At 47.7% G+C, this 17,614-nt stretch overlaps 1 protein-coding gene across 1 annotated transcript in view; it reads left to right on the top strand.

Annotated features, from left to right (window-relative positions):
* The window catches only part of LOC144113886 (tubulin beta chain-like), a 30,058-nt gene extending 13,192 nt beyond the window's left edge, over positions 1-16,866 (top strand). Inside the window, exons 5-8 of the mRNA XM_077647267.1 lie at positions 449-693; positions 13,890-14,089; positions 14,395-14,831; positions 16,685-16,866. Of these exons, the coding sequence (XP_077503393.1) occupies positions 449-693; positions 13,890-14,089; positions 14,395-14,831; positions 16,685-16,866 (1,064 nt within the window). The remainder of the gene's footprint in view (positions 1-448; positions 694-13,889; positions 14,090-14,394; positions 14,832-16,684) is intronic.
* Positions 16,867-17,614: the final 748 nt, after the last annotated feature.

The following is a 17,614-nucleotide window of genomic DNA, read 5'->3' as shown; positions in this document are numbered from 1 at the left end:
CTTTAGGTTCAGCCACAGCTTAGGGTTAACAAAGGTAACTCGATTTGCTCGTACCTGTGCTCAGAATCGGCATTCATAGTCGGCTGTATAATCTTGGCTGTTTCCACTCTTTCGGTGGAAAATTCGCTGCGTACAAAATGCAAGTGAACAGCAACTGAGGCGACCATTGCAACACGAAGCTTGCTGCCCTATGCGCCTGACATACGTTCCTGAGCGCTGAGTTTCCATCTTGAAATATGAAAAGTTATTTTATAAGGTCGGCGAATTCGATCTGAAGACCGCTTCACTATCATGCGACTGAAGAAAAATTCGCGTAGAAACAGGAAAGGTTTCAGCGCAAAGCGCCTTAGCGGCTACCTTTTTGGTCAACGCTTATTGGCTCAAAACAGCGGCTCCCAGCAGCGCGGGGATATGCAGGTGGCGTACATATGCGCGGTAACCTTCGCAGGCCAGAGCGGCGCCGGCAACAACTGGGCCAAGGGCCACTACACTGAGGGCGCCGAGTTGGTGGACTCCGTGCTGGACGTGGTGCGCAAGGAGGCCGAGAGCTGCGACTGCCTGCAGGGCTTCCAGCTGGCCCATTCCCTGGGCGGAGGCACCGGCTCCGGCATGGACACGCTGCTCATCTCGAAGATCCGGGAGGAGTACCCGGACCGCATCATGAACACCTTCAGCGTCATGCCCTCCCCGAAGGTGAGCATTCGTCGTGACAGCTTCCGCGCCGCCGGCACGTGTCTTAAGCCAGGACAGCGTCAATACCAGCGAGACGCAAACTTTTGTGGAGGAAAAACGCTAAGCCGCCCGTGTGCTGTGCGATGTCAGTGCACGTTAAAGATCCCCAGGTGGTCGAAATTATGCCGGAGCCCTCCACAACGGCAACTCTTTCTTCTTTCACTCCCTCCCTCATCCCTTCCCTTACGGCGCGGTTCACGTGTCCAACGATATATGAGACAGATACTGCGCCATTTCCTTTCCCCAGAAAAACCAATTATTATTATTATTATTATTATTATTATTATTATTATTATTATTATTATTATTATTATTATTATTATTATTATTATTATTATTATTATTAAACTGCCGTCAGATATGAAGGCTTCACCACGTCCGCATGTGATGACCTCAGCGAGCTTCTTTCTTTCTTGATGTCTACCTACTACGGTGGTATCGAACACCGCACTCGCGCGTGAAGATGCGAGACTTTACGTCACCCACCGCTGCTGCCAAACGAATGGCGCGAAAACAGCTGCAGAGTGCGAGCGCAGGACGGCTGTGACCTTAAAGGGACCATGAAATGGTATACACTGAGGTTAGGAAAAGCGCACGAGCGATCGCTATTCCATCACTCGTCACCGAACAGCAAAAAAAATTATAAGCTAGCTTCATTAAAAGACTACAGACATGTAAATCTAGTTACGCGTTTTATTCTTCCATATGATGCTTTAGGCATTATAATACATGGATCATCGTCTGGTATTCGCATACAACCGCTAAATCACTGAGTACTGAATTCCTTCCCTCATGCTGTTTCGGTTTCATCAACCGAACGATGGTTGTGGCATGTAGTTCGACTTTAGATCATGTGAGGCACGAAAAAAACTGCAATATAAACGCTGACACGTAGTTTTAATTCACTGTAACGCTTAAACAAGCCTGCTTCAAGAGCTGGAATGAAAACAAACGACGTATCAGCAGTCATACTGCCGTTTTTTTCCTGCCTCACGATACTCCAAGTCCAACTACACGTCACAGCCATCGTTCGGTTGATGAAACCGAAACAGCATGAAAGAAGAAATTCAATTATATATTATTTATCGGTCGTAGGCGAAAACAACGCGGCGATACATGTATTCTAATGTCTAAAGCATCATTTGAAAGCAGAAAACATGCGAGCAAATTTTTGGTGTCTACAGCCCTTTAACACCGAAGATATCGGCGATTAAAAATGATGCTTCTTAGCTTCCCTCAACTCTTACACAACGACGTGCCGAAAAAAAAATGGCTAGCGGTTTATCATTGCTAAGCACGAAATAGTGCGCGAAAGCATGGTGGGCCTCCCAAATTTTGAGGGTGGGCCAAACCCATTCTGGGGGTGTCGCATGTCGGTCCCGAACGTAGGTCAATTTTCAAATTTTAGGGGGTGGGCCAACTCTTATTTTTGGAGGTGGGCCAATTCCATTTCGAGACGAGGTGAAGCCTGTCTTCCACCTGAGCACAGCCAGATTCACCGGCAGTCGAATTCGGTCAAGGTCATTCGAGGGCAAATTTCGGGCGTCCTAACCATGTTTGGGACATTCTTCATGTGCCATATCAGGGCCGCCGTGGTGGCTGAGTGGTTATGGCGCTCGGCTGCTGGCCCGAAAGACGCGGGTTCGATCCCGGCCGCGGCGGTCGAATTCCGATGGAGGCAAAATTCTAGAGGTCCGTGTACTGTGCGATGCCAGTGCACGTTAAAGAACCCGAGGTGGTCGAAATCTCCAGAGCCCTTCACTACGGCGTCCCTCATAGCCTGAGTCGCTTTGGGACGTTAAACCCCCATACAGAATATACACCATCATGTGCCATACCATGTGTTGCTGTCCTTACCCTGCAGGACCATCCCCAGAATTGAGCTTCATTGCCATGCACACGTATTTCCTTACTGAGTCTGACTGAGGCTTCTTTTTCTCCGCGTGAGACATCGTCGAAACCGTTAGGGGTTGGCTAGGATTGCTTTCGTGCTAACAGAAAACAGGTCGGGGCTGCGCAATCCCGCCCACGCCACCTGAGCATGCCCAATGGGCAGTGGGCGTCAGGCTGCCCACTGACATCTTTGGGGTAGGAGCGGCTAAGTATAGTGTGCTAAGGCAAAGAATGCGAGGTGAGCTGTCGCCCTAGCAGACTGCGATTCAGTGCGAGCAGCGATTTAAAAAGAAATTGTAAATTATAGACATGCTGCACCATCATCATCACCATAAGCCTGACTAGGCCCACTGCAGGGCAAAGGCCTCTCCCATGTCTCTCCTATTAACCCTGTCTTTTGCCAGCTGCGGCCACCGTATTCCCGCAGACCTACTGCATGTTTGCAAACAAACAAGGTGTCACTGCAGTCGCTAGCGGGCTCGCGGTAGGCTTGTAGGCGCGTTGTCGGTTTCTGCGAATCACCAAGTGGTTGATGCTGTTGATGCTTTGAACTTCGTAATTTCTCGAAGTGCACAGGCTCGCGTTGACCACGTACGGCCTATTCAGAGATATTGTTTGGCACTCTGTGTTGTATATATGATCAGATGCAAACAGAAAGCGTTGCTGCCGTTGATTTCTACGCTAGACGTGGAATAAAATAACCACTTTTTGACGCTCTGTACTAGCCGGAATAATTCCACTTCGGGATAGCAGTGAGGAGAAGCTCTGGCGTTGTTTCGGCGGAGCAGACGTGCGCTCACCGTCACTTGACACACGTGCCGCGCAGCGAGGCAAGTGGGGAAAGCGTCGTGTCTCCAGTCTCCTCTGTCGCGTGTAAGCGCTGCTTTTCGCCACAAGATCATGCACCAACGAGGCCGATTTGTCACCTTATTAAAATGGCCAACTGATCGCAATTTTTTTGTGCAGTAGAAATTTAGAAAATTACGCTTTTTAGATGTGTGGGCGTCGAAGATTGAGCGAATCGCTATTCTGGTGGCCTCGGCGCATCGCGAATTCCACGGGTTTCCGACGACGGTGCACCACTATCTTAGTATCACTTGGAAGCGGAATGATCAGAAGATCAGAGGTTCCATTTATTGCAGTGCCTCATTTCTTTGACCAAAAGAAAAAGCTACGAGGGTGAACGAAGCCAACGAGAGAATAAACTTTAAGGTTGGTTTTCTCAGCTTTCACGTTTTCTACGATTGGCATCACTCATCCCTTCGTAATTTCGTAACGAATAAAAATAGAATGATTCTATTTGCTGCGAATGAATCCTGAGACGTTGATTTATTTATGGTTTTGTTTATGAAGGTTTAACGTCCCAAAGCAACTCAGGCTATGAGGGACGCCGTAGTGAAGGGCTCCAGAAATTTCGACCCCCTGGGCTTATTTAACGTGCGCTGACATCGCGCAGTACACGGACCTCTAGAATTTCGCCTCCATCGAAATTCGACCGCGGCGGCTGGGATCGAACCCGCGTCTTTGGGGTCACCAGCTGAGCGCCATAACCACTGAACCACCGCGGTCCTGAGATATTGAGTAGTGTAATAAATCTGACAATTTTTTGTACACATGCAGTAGCATGTTGAAGTTATTTTTCTAAGAAATGTGTTCACGTAAATATGCATGCTAGAGTTTAACTTTTGTTTGCATACGTACTTTGCATAAAAAAAAAGAACAGTAGCGTCATCACACAAAGCAGGGCTTTGTGAACATGCTGGCATAAAAAATTTGCGCACTTTCTACTTAATTATTTCACACCCGGAGATGACTTGACGACGGTGTTAATTATAATAACCCAACATCTGTACCAGCCAGCTGAAAGTAAAGCACAGCACTGAAATTAGCATAAAAAGTTCACAGTTGTGCCAAATTTGGTTACATCTCATGCATAAATAACGAAAATACTTTCAATTTCCGCGTCTCCTCTCAATCTCGCTGCATTGTTTCACCGGACAGTTTCTGTTAGTGTACCCCCTAAATGAAACGTTTGCATAGCCGCCGCGGTGGCTCAGTGGTTATGGCGCTCGGCTGCTAACCCCAAACACGTGGGTTCGACCTCGGCCGCGGCGGCGGTCGAATTTCGATGGAGGCGAAATTCTAGAGGCCCGTGTACTGTGCGATGTCAGTGTATGTTAAAGAACCCCAGGTGGTCGAAATTTCCGGGGTGCTCCACTACGGCGTCCCTCATAGCCTGGGTCGCTTTGGAAAGTTAAAACTCCATAAACCAAACCAAACCAAACCGAAACATTTCCCTAGCAACGCAGGAGTCTGATTGAAAGACGCAGGGGCTCAAGCCGAAAAATTCCACTCGCCTGCAACTACGTGTGCTGGACGCAGCTTCGTGTGCTCTCATCTATTTGCGCTAGCTTTATGAGATACTTTGGAGGCCGTTGTCATGCGATGGCAAAAACGAAGACAAAAGCACGCTGCAACTCGGCCATATACCTGGGGTGAAGAAGAAGAAGAAGAAGAAGAAGATTCGCTCGGCCTCTCGGCACCTCTTGGCCACCGTGAGACGACCAGCTTGGCTCTGTTAGGAGGACATCGTTCGACCCAGTGGCGTTCGTCCTGTTCATCGCTGCCCCGACGGCTCTGCTCTGCTGGGAACGATCGGCTAAGTTTCGGGTGGCTGATTGTGGCATTTTCTCTCTGCGTCTTTGCGCGGTAAGGCAGTAAGCCCGGACTATGTCCGCCCAGTCTCCCGGCCAGGGGAGTTCCCTCTGGTCGGCTTCTCTGTCAACTGATCTCCTACCGTTGGAAGCATTTTTGCGCAGTGGTGTCGGCAGTATCCCTGTCGCGCTGGTGCCTAAGGATGGTGGTGCTATCAGGATGAACAACCCTGGTGCTGTTCGGGCTGCTCTCCAGTCGACTACTTCTCATTATGAGTCAATCTCAGAGGTTCGCCAGTTTGGACGCGGTGGGATTCTGTGCAGATCGCCAGACCTCGCCTGTGTAAGAGATTTACTAAACTCCTCATCCTTTGCCTCCCTTCGGGTAAGTTCTTTCATCCCTTCTCATCTGGCGTGCACGAAAGGTATTGTACGAGGTGTAGACTCTTCCCTGTCTCCGGCAGAGACTCTTGAGCTTCTGTCGGCTGCAGGTGTTGTTGCTGTGCACCGCTGTAGCCGGGATGTAAACAACGTGCGGATGCCCACTGAATCAGTGATTGCTACCTTTGCCGGCACTTTCTGCCCCTCTGAAATCAAGGCATGGCCTCTAATTTTTCGGGTAGGCCCATTATCATCTCGGCCTCTGCAGTGTAACAACTGCTGGCGTTATGGACATAGCGCTGGCGGTTGCAAATCCAACTTGAGGTGTTGCAACTGTGGGGATGGTCATGCAACAAGCACCTGCACTGAGAAGAATGAGAAGTGTTGCCTTTGCGGTGGTGCGCACTCTGCAAACTACTCAAATTGTCCCTCTCGAGCTCAGGAAATTCAAATTCTGGAAATAATTGACAGGAAACGCTGTTCGCGACGTGACGCTATTTCAGAGGTCAAAGAACGTGCCCGCGGTTATGCCAGTGTGACCGCTCGGCAAGGTGTCATGCTAGACTCAACGCTGTCCCAGGCAATTGCGGCTGCTGCGGAGGCTTCGATGTCTAAAATGGTAGAAAAGATTGTCGCAAGTGTGTCGGAGTGCTTTACAAATGTTCTAGCGACTCAGATTACACATGCCGTGCAGGCTAGTTTGGCACCTCTTTCGGCAACAATTCCCTCTCCTCTTATCCGGTCTCAAATTCCAGTAGCATCACAACCCCAGGAACAAACTTCTGTCCCTTCCGCTGTACCTACCTCGGGTACTTCGAGGGATGTTGATATAATGTATGATTCCGAGATGGTGGAGCCTGATGCGCGGCTTCTTAAGCGCAGTGGGTCCCCCATGTCTTATTCGTTGTCTTCTCAGGGCACCCAGCCCAAATCAAAGAAGCAGCAGCTTGGCACTAAACCCAAGGATACCATTTTGGAGCAGGCAGTTGCTGCTGCTAGACTTTCGCAACCATAGCGTCATTGCGAGTTCTGCAGTGGAACTGTCGCTCTATTCTTTCCGCTTCCAGAGATTTACACTGCCTTTCTACTCAGCTTAATCCGGATGTCATAATTCTGCAAGAAACGTGGCTTTCAACTGACAAACATTTTCATATCAAAAATTACCGGTCATTTCGCCTAGACCGCCAGTCAAGAGGCGGGGGTTTACTAACTTTAGTCTCTTCAAAATTTTGCCACAGGGCTGTGGTATCTCTTCAACAAATGTCTCCTGACTGTGAGATTTTGGCGATAGACTTTGTACTTCCTCGGTGCTCTCCATTTTCAATAGCAAATTGTTATTTCCCCAATGGAGTCCAGGATGTTAGACCTCTGGATTTTTTACTCGTAAACTGTAAAAACCCAGTTCTCGTGGCTGGGGACTTCAATTCTCACCATGTGTCTTGGGGTTTTAGGACTAATTCATGCGGCAAGCGCCTTTGGGACTGGGTTTCTGATCACAACCTGATGTGCTTAAATTCAGGATCGGCCACTTATCTTCGCTCACACACTCAATCTGTTTTAGATATCACGTTCATTAGTCCTGGAATTGGCGTAACGAATTGGTCGACAGTTGATAGCGGCACTTCAAGTGATCATATACCTATTCATTTTGATATCATATGTCGTGTTACTCCGGCGTCTTCTCAGTTGCGGTCACATGTAAATTATGACAGATTTCAGACGGCGTTGCGCTCTGCCCTTGCTCCAGGGTCTAACATCGCCGAGGTCCACCAGTCAGTAAGAATATGTCTGGCTATTGAGGAAAGCCGTAAAAAGTCGGAGTTCCTGGTGAGGCCAATAAAAGGGAATTCTTCTAAATGGTGGAATGCGCACTGTACAAGAGATTACAGGCGGAGGAAGGCAGCATGGAAAAGCTTCTTCATAACCAATGTCCGAATAACTGGAGTGATTATAAATTTATTGCAGCCACCTTTAAACGCACAGTTTCTCGCGCAAAGGAAAAAATGACTCAGAACACTTCGATTATCTTTCAAAGGCGGACAACCGACGTGCACTATTCGGTTTTCTACGGTCTAGGAAACATCTCATGTCATCTCATAATTGTCAGTCATTGGTTATGTCACCTGTAGAAGCTATCCAGGCGGTTGAATTAATAGCCACAGGCCTGCAAAAGCGGTTCTCGTCTTTACTACCTATGCGACCATTGTTGTTTGCACCAGTCGTACCAAATGATAATGCCTCACAAGTAAATCTATCAGAGCTTTCACAAGTTGTCCAGAGATTGCCAGCTGCTGCTACTGGCCCTGATGGTTTTACCACAAAGATGCTCAAGTTTCTATTTGAAGAGTCTCCCAACTCCTTATTGCACCTAATAAACTACTCTCTCAAACACGCTTGGATACCTTCTGAGTGGAAGCTGTCCAAGGTGATCCCTTTACTTAAAAATCAGGGTGGAGGCTATGAATTGGATAATATTAGGCCAATTTCTTTAACATCAAACGTGGTAAAGTTGATAGAAAGGTTGTTACTAATTCGGGTGTCAGCCATTGTGGACCGCAAAAGTATACTCAGCCCGTGCCAACTCGGTTTCCGGCCACGGTGTTCGATATGGAATGTACATGCTGATCTTGAGAGCAGAATTCTCCTTGCTCGTCGTCAACGCCTGGTCGCGGCTTTGGTTACGTTAGATGTCGCCAAAGCTTACGACAGTGTAGAACACTCCATCCTGATACATAGGCTACAGTCTCTTCAATTTCCAGATTATATAGTTGCATGGATATCTGCATTTCTTCATAACAGGAAATTCTTTTGCGTCCATAATGGTGTTCATTCAGAGAGGTATAGACAAGCGCGAAGTGTACCGCAAGGAGCTGTTCTTTCTCCTGTGCTCTTCAATATTCTGTTAAGCTCAATTCCTCTCCACCGCCATGTACGCACTTACGTCTATGCGGACGACATTGCGTTTTTTGCTGCTGCGCCGGATATACATTCTCTGTATGGTCTGTTGCAGTCATATTTGAATACACTTGAGCACTGGGTGAGCGCATTACACCTGAAGTTAAATGTTGGCAAGTGCGCTACTCTTGTTTTCCCTCTATTCACTCCTGTAGTGGTCTCTCTCACTTGCCAGTTAAAAATAATACCGCAGGTTCAATCCCTAAAATACCTAGGGGTCATTTATGACAACAAACTCACCTGGCGACCTCACATTGACCATGTCGCGGCGAAAGGGGCTCGTGCCGTGGGCATGTTACGGAGATTATGTCATCACCGGTACGGCATGCACAGAGATGCGCTATTAATGATCTACATAATGTATGTCAGGCCAATTTTAGAATTTGGATCAGTGTTGTTTTCAGGCTCGGCTACATATAAACTTCGCCCTCTCGTCCTTTTAGAGAGGGAAGTACTTCGCATGTGCCTCGGCCTTCCAAAATGTGTGGTTATCAATGTGCTGTACCTTCAAGCCCGCATTCCGTCTCTCTTATCACGACTTCAATTTTTAACGGTGCAAACTTACCTCAGGATCTATGAATCCCATTTCCACCGTTCCCAAAGCATTTTCTGTTCTCAGCCGACCTCCTTTTTTGGTGTCCCCTGGTCTCGTTTCAATTCCCCTCAGGTAGCGTTTGTGCAAAGATTACTTCAGCCTTTAGATGTAAACATTTATGATATCCTTCCTGCGCTTCGGAATGGGCCCACTATCCACATTGTTTTCGACGACATATTCCCAAAAAATGCAAAACTTTTGCCACCGAGTATTCTAAATGGCCTTCTAGAAGATCATCTGAGGACCCTACCAACCGATATAGCAATAGCCACTGATGCATCGCAATGCAATGAAAAAGCAGGTGTGGGAATATTTTGCTCCCATTTAGACTGGTCCTTTTCTCTGCGCCTTCCAGATTTCACCCCTATTTTTCAAGCAGAGTTTCTAGCAGTTGTACTTGCTCTACGCAAGCTAGACCCCTCTATTACAGCAGTTGCAGTAATTACTGATTCTTTATCTTTGTGTTCGTCCCTCGCTGCACAGGTTGACGGTCCCATTTTATCAACTTTCTTATCCCTACTTCCTCCGCATTTGAGCCTTGTTCATTTAGTATGGGTTCCCGGCCACAGCAGTGTGACAGTAAATGAGATTGCTGATAATCTCGCAAAGGCTTCCCTCAGCGGCCCCGTGTTGCCAATCATCCCGGCTACAGCCTACATTACAGCATCTAGATTTCGGCGACGTGCGTTTTTAAGCACGCAAGACACATCACTTTTAACATCGGCGGATTATGAGCACCTTAAATATTATTGGAACAGGAAAATTTGTTGCTCTCGGCAGCTTGAAGTATCACTGACGAGGCTACGCTGCCGCATCCCCCCTCTAAATTTCTATTTACACAAGTCGGGTTTGGCGCTCTCTCCCCTTTGTGCATTTTGCCGTGAGCCAGAATCTATTGAACATTTTTGGCTGTATTGTCGCCGATTCAACTAACTGAGAAAAAGGTTGCTGGAGGAGCCCTTGCAGCATCTTGGCCTTAGTTTGAGCAGCCCGCTCTTGCTATCATTTGGCGCCACCACATTTGGGTTCAGCCACAGATCTGTTTGCACCGCTGTTCAAAATTTCCTGATAGAATCACACCGACTGCCTTGCTAAGTGTTTCAACCTTTTCTTTTCTATCAATTATTACATTTTGACTAAATCATTAATATTTAATCACTCTCTTTATTATTATTCTTAAAATTTTAAAATCAAAACACTCATCCCTTTTCTGTTCATGACGAAAAATTCACCGGTGTTATGCTCCCACGTGCTTTTCCTTTTTGTTAACTGCGTTCAGGTGAATAGCCACCCGATTCTTGGCCGATCCCCCAGTGTGGGTATGTGCCATCTTTTGATAGGCTAACAACAACAACAACAACAACAACTCGGCAAAGAAGAAAGGGCCCTTCTTTTCTTTTTAATCACTCGTAAATTTCACCCAAGGCAAAATAGCTTGGCACCATTTACCCTGTTCTATGGGGTCTCCCCACTGAACCCTGGCCGATCCCCCGTCGTGGGTATGTGCCATGTCACGAAGGCAGCAACAACAACGGCCCTTAGTGTCCATTGTGCTGATACGACCCGACGCTGTTCTACGGCTGTTCTATGTCGCCTCCCGCTTCATCTGGCCTCGCTGCTGAAGCGTGTCTTGGTGCTGCTGATCCTGTAAACTCCTGGTGAGGCCGTTCTGCGAGTGGGGGATTTGCCCAGGTTTTTTCCCTTTTGGATGTAGGCTTCATGTTTCTTAGGCTTACGGACATGGCTATGTCTTCCTCGGGCACAGGTCCGGTAGCCTGGTTCGCCAGTTTGCCTAAATTCTTTTTGCCAAGCGTATCCCTGTGGCTGCAACAGAGGCTGGAGGCTCTCGTATTCCAACTGAGTCTGTTATAGCAACTTTTGCGGGCTCCTCTTGCCGATGGGAAATCAAAGTCTGGCCCATTGTCTACCGTGTTGAACCACTGCAGCCCCGTCCATTACAGTGTAAGAACTGCTGGCGTTTTGGTCAGAGTGGCAAATCTTGCAAGTCGGCAACGCGCTGCCGCGTTTGTGGCGGTGCTCATGCTTCAGACGTCTGCACTTCTAAGTCTGATCACGCAGCTGACGATCCCTATTTGATACGATGCCCTATTTGATTAGAAGCATTGTGCTTTAAAGGTGAGCGTGCCCTTGGCCGGTTGGAGAGGATCAGCAACAAAAAATTTGGTATGAGTCGGGACGCTTTGCTCTTTCTGTATAAGACCTGTGTACTTGAATTTGGCTCTGTTCTCTTTTCTGGGTGCACAAGGTACAAGCTTGAACCCCGGTTTGTTATTGAGCGACGCGCTCTGCGCCTTTGCTTAGGTCTGCCTAAATCAGTTGCTAACGCTGCGCTGTACTTGGAGGCGCGGATACCTGATCTAAATTTGCGGCTCAACTTCTCACTGTGCGGACGTTTTTAATGTCTTTTGAGCCTGTTCCTGAATTGGCTAACCCTATATTTACAACGAACCCATCTCTACTCTTTGGTAATTTTTGGCCTAGGTATAAGCTTCCTCAGGTTGTGTTCACTAATTCCCTGCTGTCGAAAATTTCTGTATCAATAAATTCTGTAGTACCAGTTAACCACCGCCGGGCTGATACTGTAGTCCCCTTTGACGACACCTTCCCAAGGAATGCTAAGAATCTGCCTGCAAATGTTTTAAATGGGCTTATTAAGGAGTGTCTGCATAATTTCCATAACCATACTGCCGTTTTTACAGACGCCTCCCAGAAAAATGAAAAAGCAGCCATTGGCATTTACTCAAGGGCTCTTGAATAGAGTTAATCATTTCGGGCTCCTGACTATACCCCTATTTTTGTCGCCGAGTTTCTGGCCATTGAGTTGGCCTTAATAAGGAATCCCTGCAATATCTCTCAGGTTGTTATACTTTCAGACAGCCTTTCCGTCTTGATAGTGCTCGAAAAATCGATAGATACTCCTATGAGCCGTTCCCTTCAATTTCTTGTTCCACCACACATTACAAAAGTACGCTTTCACTGGGTCCCTGGGCACTGTGGCATTGCTTCTGATGAGAGAGTTGATTTTTTTGCAAAGTCCGCCCTTGGTGGACCTATTGTTCCGTTCGTCCCTAATACTGTCTACTTGACTGCAGCCAGCGTCTCCACTACTTGAGCCATGAGCCTCTCCTTGCTGCAGCGAATTTTCAACACCTGGCATTTCCTTGGAGTGCGCGGATGTGCCGTTCAAGGCAATGTGAAGTGTCCACGACCCTACTGCGCTGCAGAATACCGCGACTAAATCTCTACTTATGTCGATCAGGGATATTTCTGACCACCCTCTCTGAGTCTTTGGCGAAATTGAGTCCACAGATCACTTTTTCCTCTTTGCGGTTAACTTCTCGCCGTAGAGCTTACTTAGAGATCCCCTCGCTCGACGGGGGCTTGCTCTATTTATTCCGATTCTCCTCTCCTTCGGGGCAAGCGCCAAGGGATATGCATTGAAACCAGTGTGCGATTTTATTCACGAATATATAATTGCATCAGGTAGATTCCTCTGCTAGAATGAGAATTCCCTGCTTTTTCATTTCCGTTTTTTTTTAATCTTGATTTTTAATCAAAATTCGAGTCTAGGTCACAAAATTATCTAATTACACCACTCCTTGGCCATGAGTGCGTTTGTATCAGCATTGCACCCTGGCCAATCCCCCGCCGTGGGTATGTGCCATTAAGCCTGAGGTCATCATCATCGTCATCAACTCGGGCAATGCGATCGCGGCTGCTTCTTTCCAAACAAGCTTCGCGATCATGCACCGCCTCATGAAACAGCTTATGACATATGATGCAGTGAAAAAGCACGTGGCTTTTAGCACACGTACAGAAACATGCCAACGTGGCCGTGCAAAAACGACACAATTTAGCAGACTTCTTTCTACACAGACCAAGTAATTATGTCGGCCATATTAAGAAATGGCCTGAAGTGAATATTAAGTGCCATGAACAAGGCTTTATATGATCGTATAACCTCCACACACGTTTAAACATTATCTGCTATCAACAAAAGACCGCATTCCTTGGTGGTGATTCAGCCTGTCAGCGCCCAGTGAACACCCAAACGGCTCGACGTGATAATTACGTGCGCAGACATTTGTGTTTTTTTTCCTTAAGCAATTATAAGCGTACTATGCTGATGTTCAGGAGAATGAACGCAACTCCCCAGCTACGAAGTACATTGCCTGGAAGCGGCGATCGAGGCCCAGACTTCGCGCTTTACTACCGTGGCCCATCCCTTAATGCGGTATCTATCAGCGAGAAACATATCGAGGCGCGGGCATGATGCAGTTGCGCAGTCCCGCCAGCAGCTGCAGCAGCTGGTGGGCACGGGCAGGCGGAACCTATTTTGCCTGCCGTGCCAAAGGCGCTACTGACATCAGCGCCACCGCATCTGCATGACGTCGGGGCGTGAAGAAGGTGTGTGTAGGGTCCACGCAGAGCTTTTGAATTTGACTCGAATTAATACTGACAAAGGCCACCTCTACTGATCGTTGCCCTAGAATTTTACCGTCAAAATAATTTCTTGTCCCTTTAATGCTCGACAATGGTAGCGAGAAATCGAAGAATCACAGTGCTTAAAAATGAGAAAATTTTTCTTGTGCATAGATGTGGTAGGCTTTGCACAACGTCGACAGAAAGTGCGAATTCAAGCGCATTCAAAACTGCAGGTCTCCGACACCGTCGTCGAGCCCTACAACGCCACCCTGTCCGTGCACCAGCTGGTGGAGAACACCGACGAAACCTACTGCATTGACAACGAGGCGCTATACGACATCTGCTTCCGAACCCTGAAGCTCACCACTCCCACATACGGGGACCTCAACCACCTGGTTTCTGTCACAATGTCCGGAGTCACAACATGCCTCAGGTGACGAAGCTTTCTTTTCTCCGGGATCGTAGTCTATTACTGTCACTCGACATCTCTATATGCGAAGCTGTAGTGAGTGGCACCGATCACTGCCGTCGACGAATGGCCTGATGCCCACAATGGCCACAGGCGCTTAGGCCTGCAAACTACTTCACCACACCTGAAGAGGGAATAGCTTGTGTTGTGTATAACTTCGTAGCACAATTGGGGACATGAATGGCGCGGCGCCTGCAGGCCCTTGTTCGCGGTGCTTAACGCAAAAAAAAAACAGTCTTAAAGCAACTTAATTAACCATACACACGCAGGTTTCCCGGCCAGCTGAACGCTGACCTGCGCAAACTGGCTGTCAACATGGTGCCCTTCCCGCGTCTGCACTTCTTCATGCCCGGCTTCGCACCACTCACGTCCCGAGGCAGCCAACAGTACAGGGCGCTGACCGTGCCAGAGCTGACGCAGCAGATGTTCGACGCCAAGAACATGATGGCCGCCTGCGACCCCCGCCACGGCCGCTACCTGACGGTAGCCACCATCTTCCGCGGCCGCATGAGCATGAAGGAGGTCGACGAACAGATGCTTAACGTCCAGAACAAGAACTCGAGCTACTTTGTCGAGTGGATCCCGAACAACGTCAAGACCGCCGTCTGCGACATCCCACCCCGTGGCCTCAAGATGTCTGCGACGTTCATCGGGAACAGCACGGCCATTCAGGAGCTGTTCAAGCGCATTTCAGAACAATTCACTGGTCAGTCATTTATCAGAATTGCTCGAATTACATTCTACTCATAGCACAGCATGCAGTTCACACGTACAATCTGCAGTTGCATAGAGCGCCTACTTCATCGTTCAAGGGCAACTTTGGGATTATTATTTTTTAATCTTAAGGTGGCGCTCCCGTAATATTGCTTAAAGCCCTCTCTGTTCGTTGCAATCTGTTGTTAATAGAACTGTGAGTAAAACAATCATCAAGGAGCAAAAAGCAGAAAACCTAAACCAAAACAGGGGTGTGTTGGATGCGGTGTTCTTTTGTGACAAAGATGACGTCACAAACAGTGTCGGCAAAACTTTTGTACGCGCATTTCACTGACAAACCACAAGCTGCAAGGAACGACCCCGTTCATTAAACATCTCAGATGACAAGCGCGACATTTCCCTGTTCACCAAGTGCAGACCGTGTATCAAGGAGGGGTAATGTTTCCGACGTTACAAATTTAGCAGTGCCCGTAAAAATCACTCATAAAGAGGTAACGAAGCGGCCACCTTTAAAGAGACTCTGAGGACAAATTCAAGTTGGCCTGTATGGAAATTTAGCAGCGTTCTAATTGCGAAAGAAACTTTTATCACTAAAAAACGGAGCTTCTACCACTAAGGCTAGGCGAAAGGGAAAGAGATGGGCATTTGTTCCCGTGCCGTGGGGAGTGAGCTACCTCAGACCTAGATACCTTACACAATCTCTAGAACTTCCCCCATTCAACCCTGCGCACCTCTAACCCGAACAATGGACAACCCAAACGGGGACAAAGGTCCGTACCCTTCCCTAGCCAGGTAAAGGTCAAAAAATGAAATACAGATGCCGCCATCACCGACCGTTTTTGCAAGCAAACTACAGTGCTTCAAGAGTTTTCTTCCGTTTTTGTTTTTTGGACGTGGATCCCTGAGGCTAGTCTACATCGCTATTCACTAAGCGGTGATCACGAATTTCGCTTGTCTTGACGTCACGAGTTTGAATCGAGAAGCGGGAAAATTTTTAAATCCAATTTTCTCGACATAATGCGTATTTTGTTGCCGGATAAACATCTACATACCCCATAAAGAGCCGAAAATCGATTTTTACTAAAAGCAAATGTCGGATGTAGTTACGCCCTTTAGATGGCGAGCGTGTGTGAGCACTCCCTCCTCACGCTAATCCGCGCCGCCGCTCAGCATACAAAAGAAAACTTGGATTATTCCACTTCTGTTGCAAGTTTAGGCAGGCCTATTTTTGGACGCCATCGCTCAATCTGATCCTCATGATCGAGAAAGGCGCTTTTTGAAATCGCATACTCAGGAATTATGGACAAAAGTATTTTTAAGCGGGAAGCCGTTCATGAACGCAGTTTTCTCGTATAATGCAAGATTTCACTAAAACAATCAATATATCCGCAGATCACCCGAGGCAGTCTCTTAGTTTTTTTTCTATTCACGTTTTCGCTATCTTCAAAAGCGTTCCGGTGCGATCGCTGGAAACACTTTAAAAGGAAGATTTTGCTACATATCAGAATAATGGACCATTACCTTCAATATTTCCTTAACAGTGTCTTACAATTTTCCAATTTTAAAAATTTTTGCCGGAGAAAGCTGGACTTGTTGGCGCAGAAACAAAAATCCGAACAGCTGGGTAACTTGGTGGAAATAATTCGGACGGATAGAATTGAACTAGCTGTATAACACAAGGGTAGAAACTTGGGCGAGTCGGTAACGGTGATCCATGGAAAGTGAGAGTAGCGCAAAACGGGACAAAGGGACAGAGAAAGACAGACACAGCTGTATAAGTTCCGCTGCAATTCGTGAAGGCCTACAAAAACAACTAATATTCGTGGTGCCCGTCTTAATTTGCAGCCATGTTCCGCCGCAAGGCCTTCTTTCACTGGTACACTGGGGAAGGCATGGACGAAATGGAATTCACCGAAGCAGAGTCCAACATGAATGACCTGGTGTCCGAGTACCAGCAGTACCAGGAGGCCACAGCCGACGACGAGGGAGAGTCCGACGACGAGGACGCCCTCGCCGACACTGCCTGAGACACCGCTACCGAAATTCCCATTTGGCTTGCAGAGTTCCGATAAAATAGACGATGTATATTAGGCAATCCAGGCTACTGGCCATGGCGAGCATTTGGTTTTATTAGAAAAAAAATTGTTTGGTGTGACGCAACACGAAACGATATATATTCGCAATAAAGTCCCAGCATGAGTTGGAAATAACGACGAGAGCAAGGCTGTTCTATCACTTGGAGGCGTGTAAGCTCCTGTTCTTGTTGCTTGGCAAAAAGAGGGCGCCGCTACTGATGGTGACAGCGCTCCATAGCGCCACAACGAATGCAAGTATGCTGGCGCTACCAACGCGAACGAGGACGGCTTAAAGAAGCCTCGGAGACGTTGCATGTTATATACAATTAGCAGCTGATCATCAATTTAACCGTAGGTAAAATCTCCGCGACGTGCGGCACGAAGCGCGGTGGCTGCACCATGTGCTCGTACACTGATATTGGGAGGGGGTGGAGGATGTTCGCCCCCAATCCTCAAAGCGAGAGGAAATTTTATACAGGAAAACCATGCTGAACTCAATTTAGTTTTACAAAAAAAAAAGTCGAAGAAATGCATGGTTCAAACGGACCTCCCCCCCCCCCCAACCGCCCTCTCCAAGAGTGACCCATATCCACGCCCGGTACCGGTGGACCATCAGAACAGAGTTGGATTAAATGCTTCAACGGTTGTTTTCTCATTAATGCGTTTGACCAGCGCAGCTGTTGAACGCTTTCGCGATTGA

The sequence above is a fragment of the Amblyomma americanum genome, chromosome 1, assembly GCF_052857255.1.
Source record: "Amblyomma americanum isolate KBUSLIRL-KWMA chromosome 1, ASM5285725v1, whole genome shotgun sequence".
Lineage (NCBI taxonomy): Eukaryota > Metazoa > Arthropoda > Arachnida > Ixodida > Ixodidae > Amblyomma > Amblyomma americanum.
The sequence above is the reverse complement of the archived record's forward strand: the minus strand, read 5'-3'. Positions and strand labels throughout refer to the sequence as shown.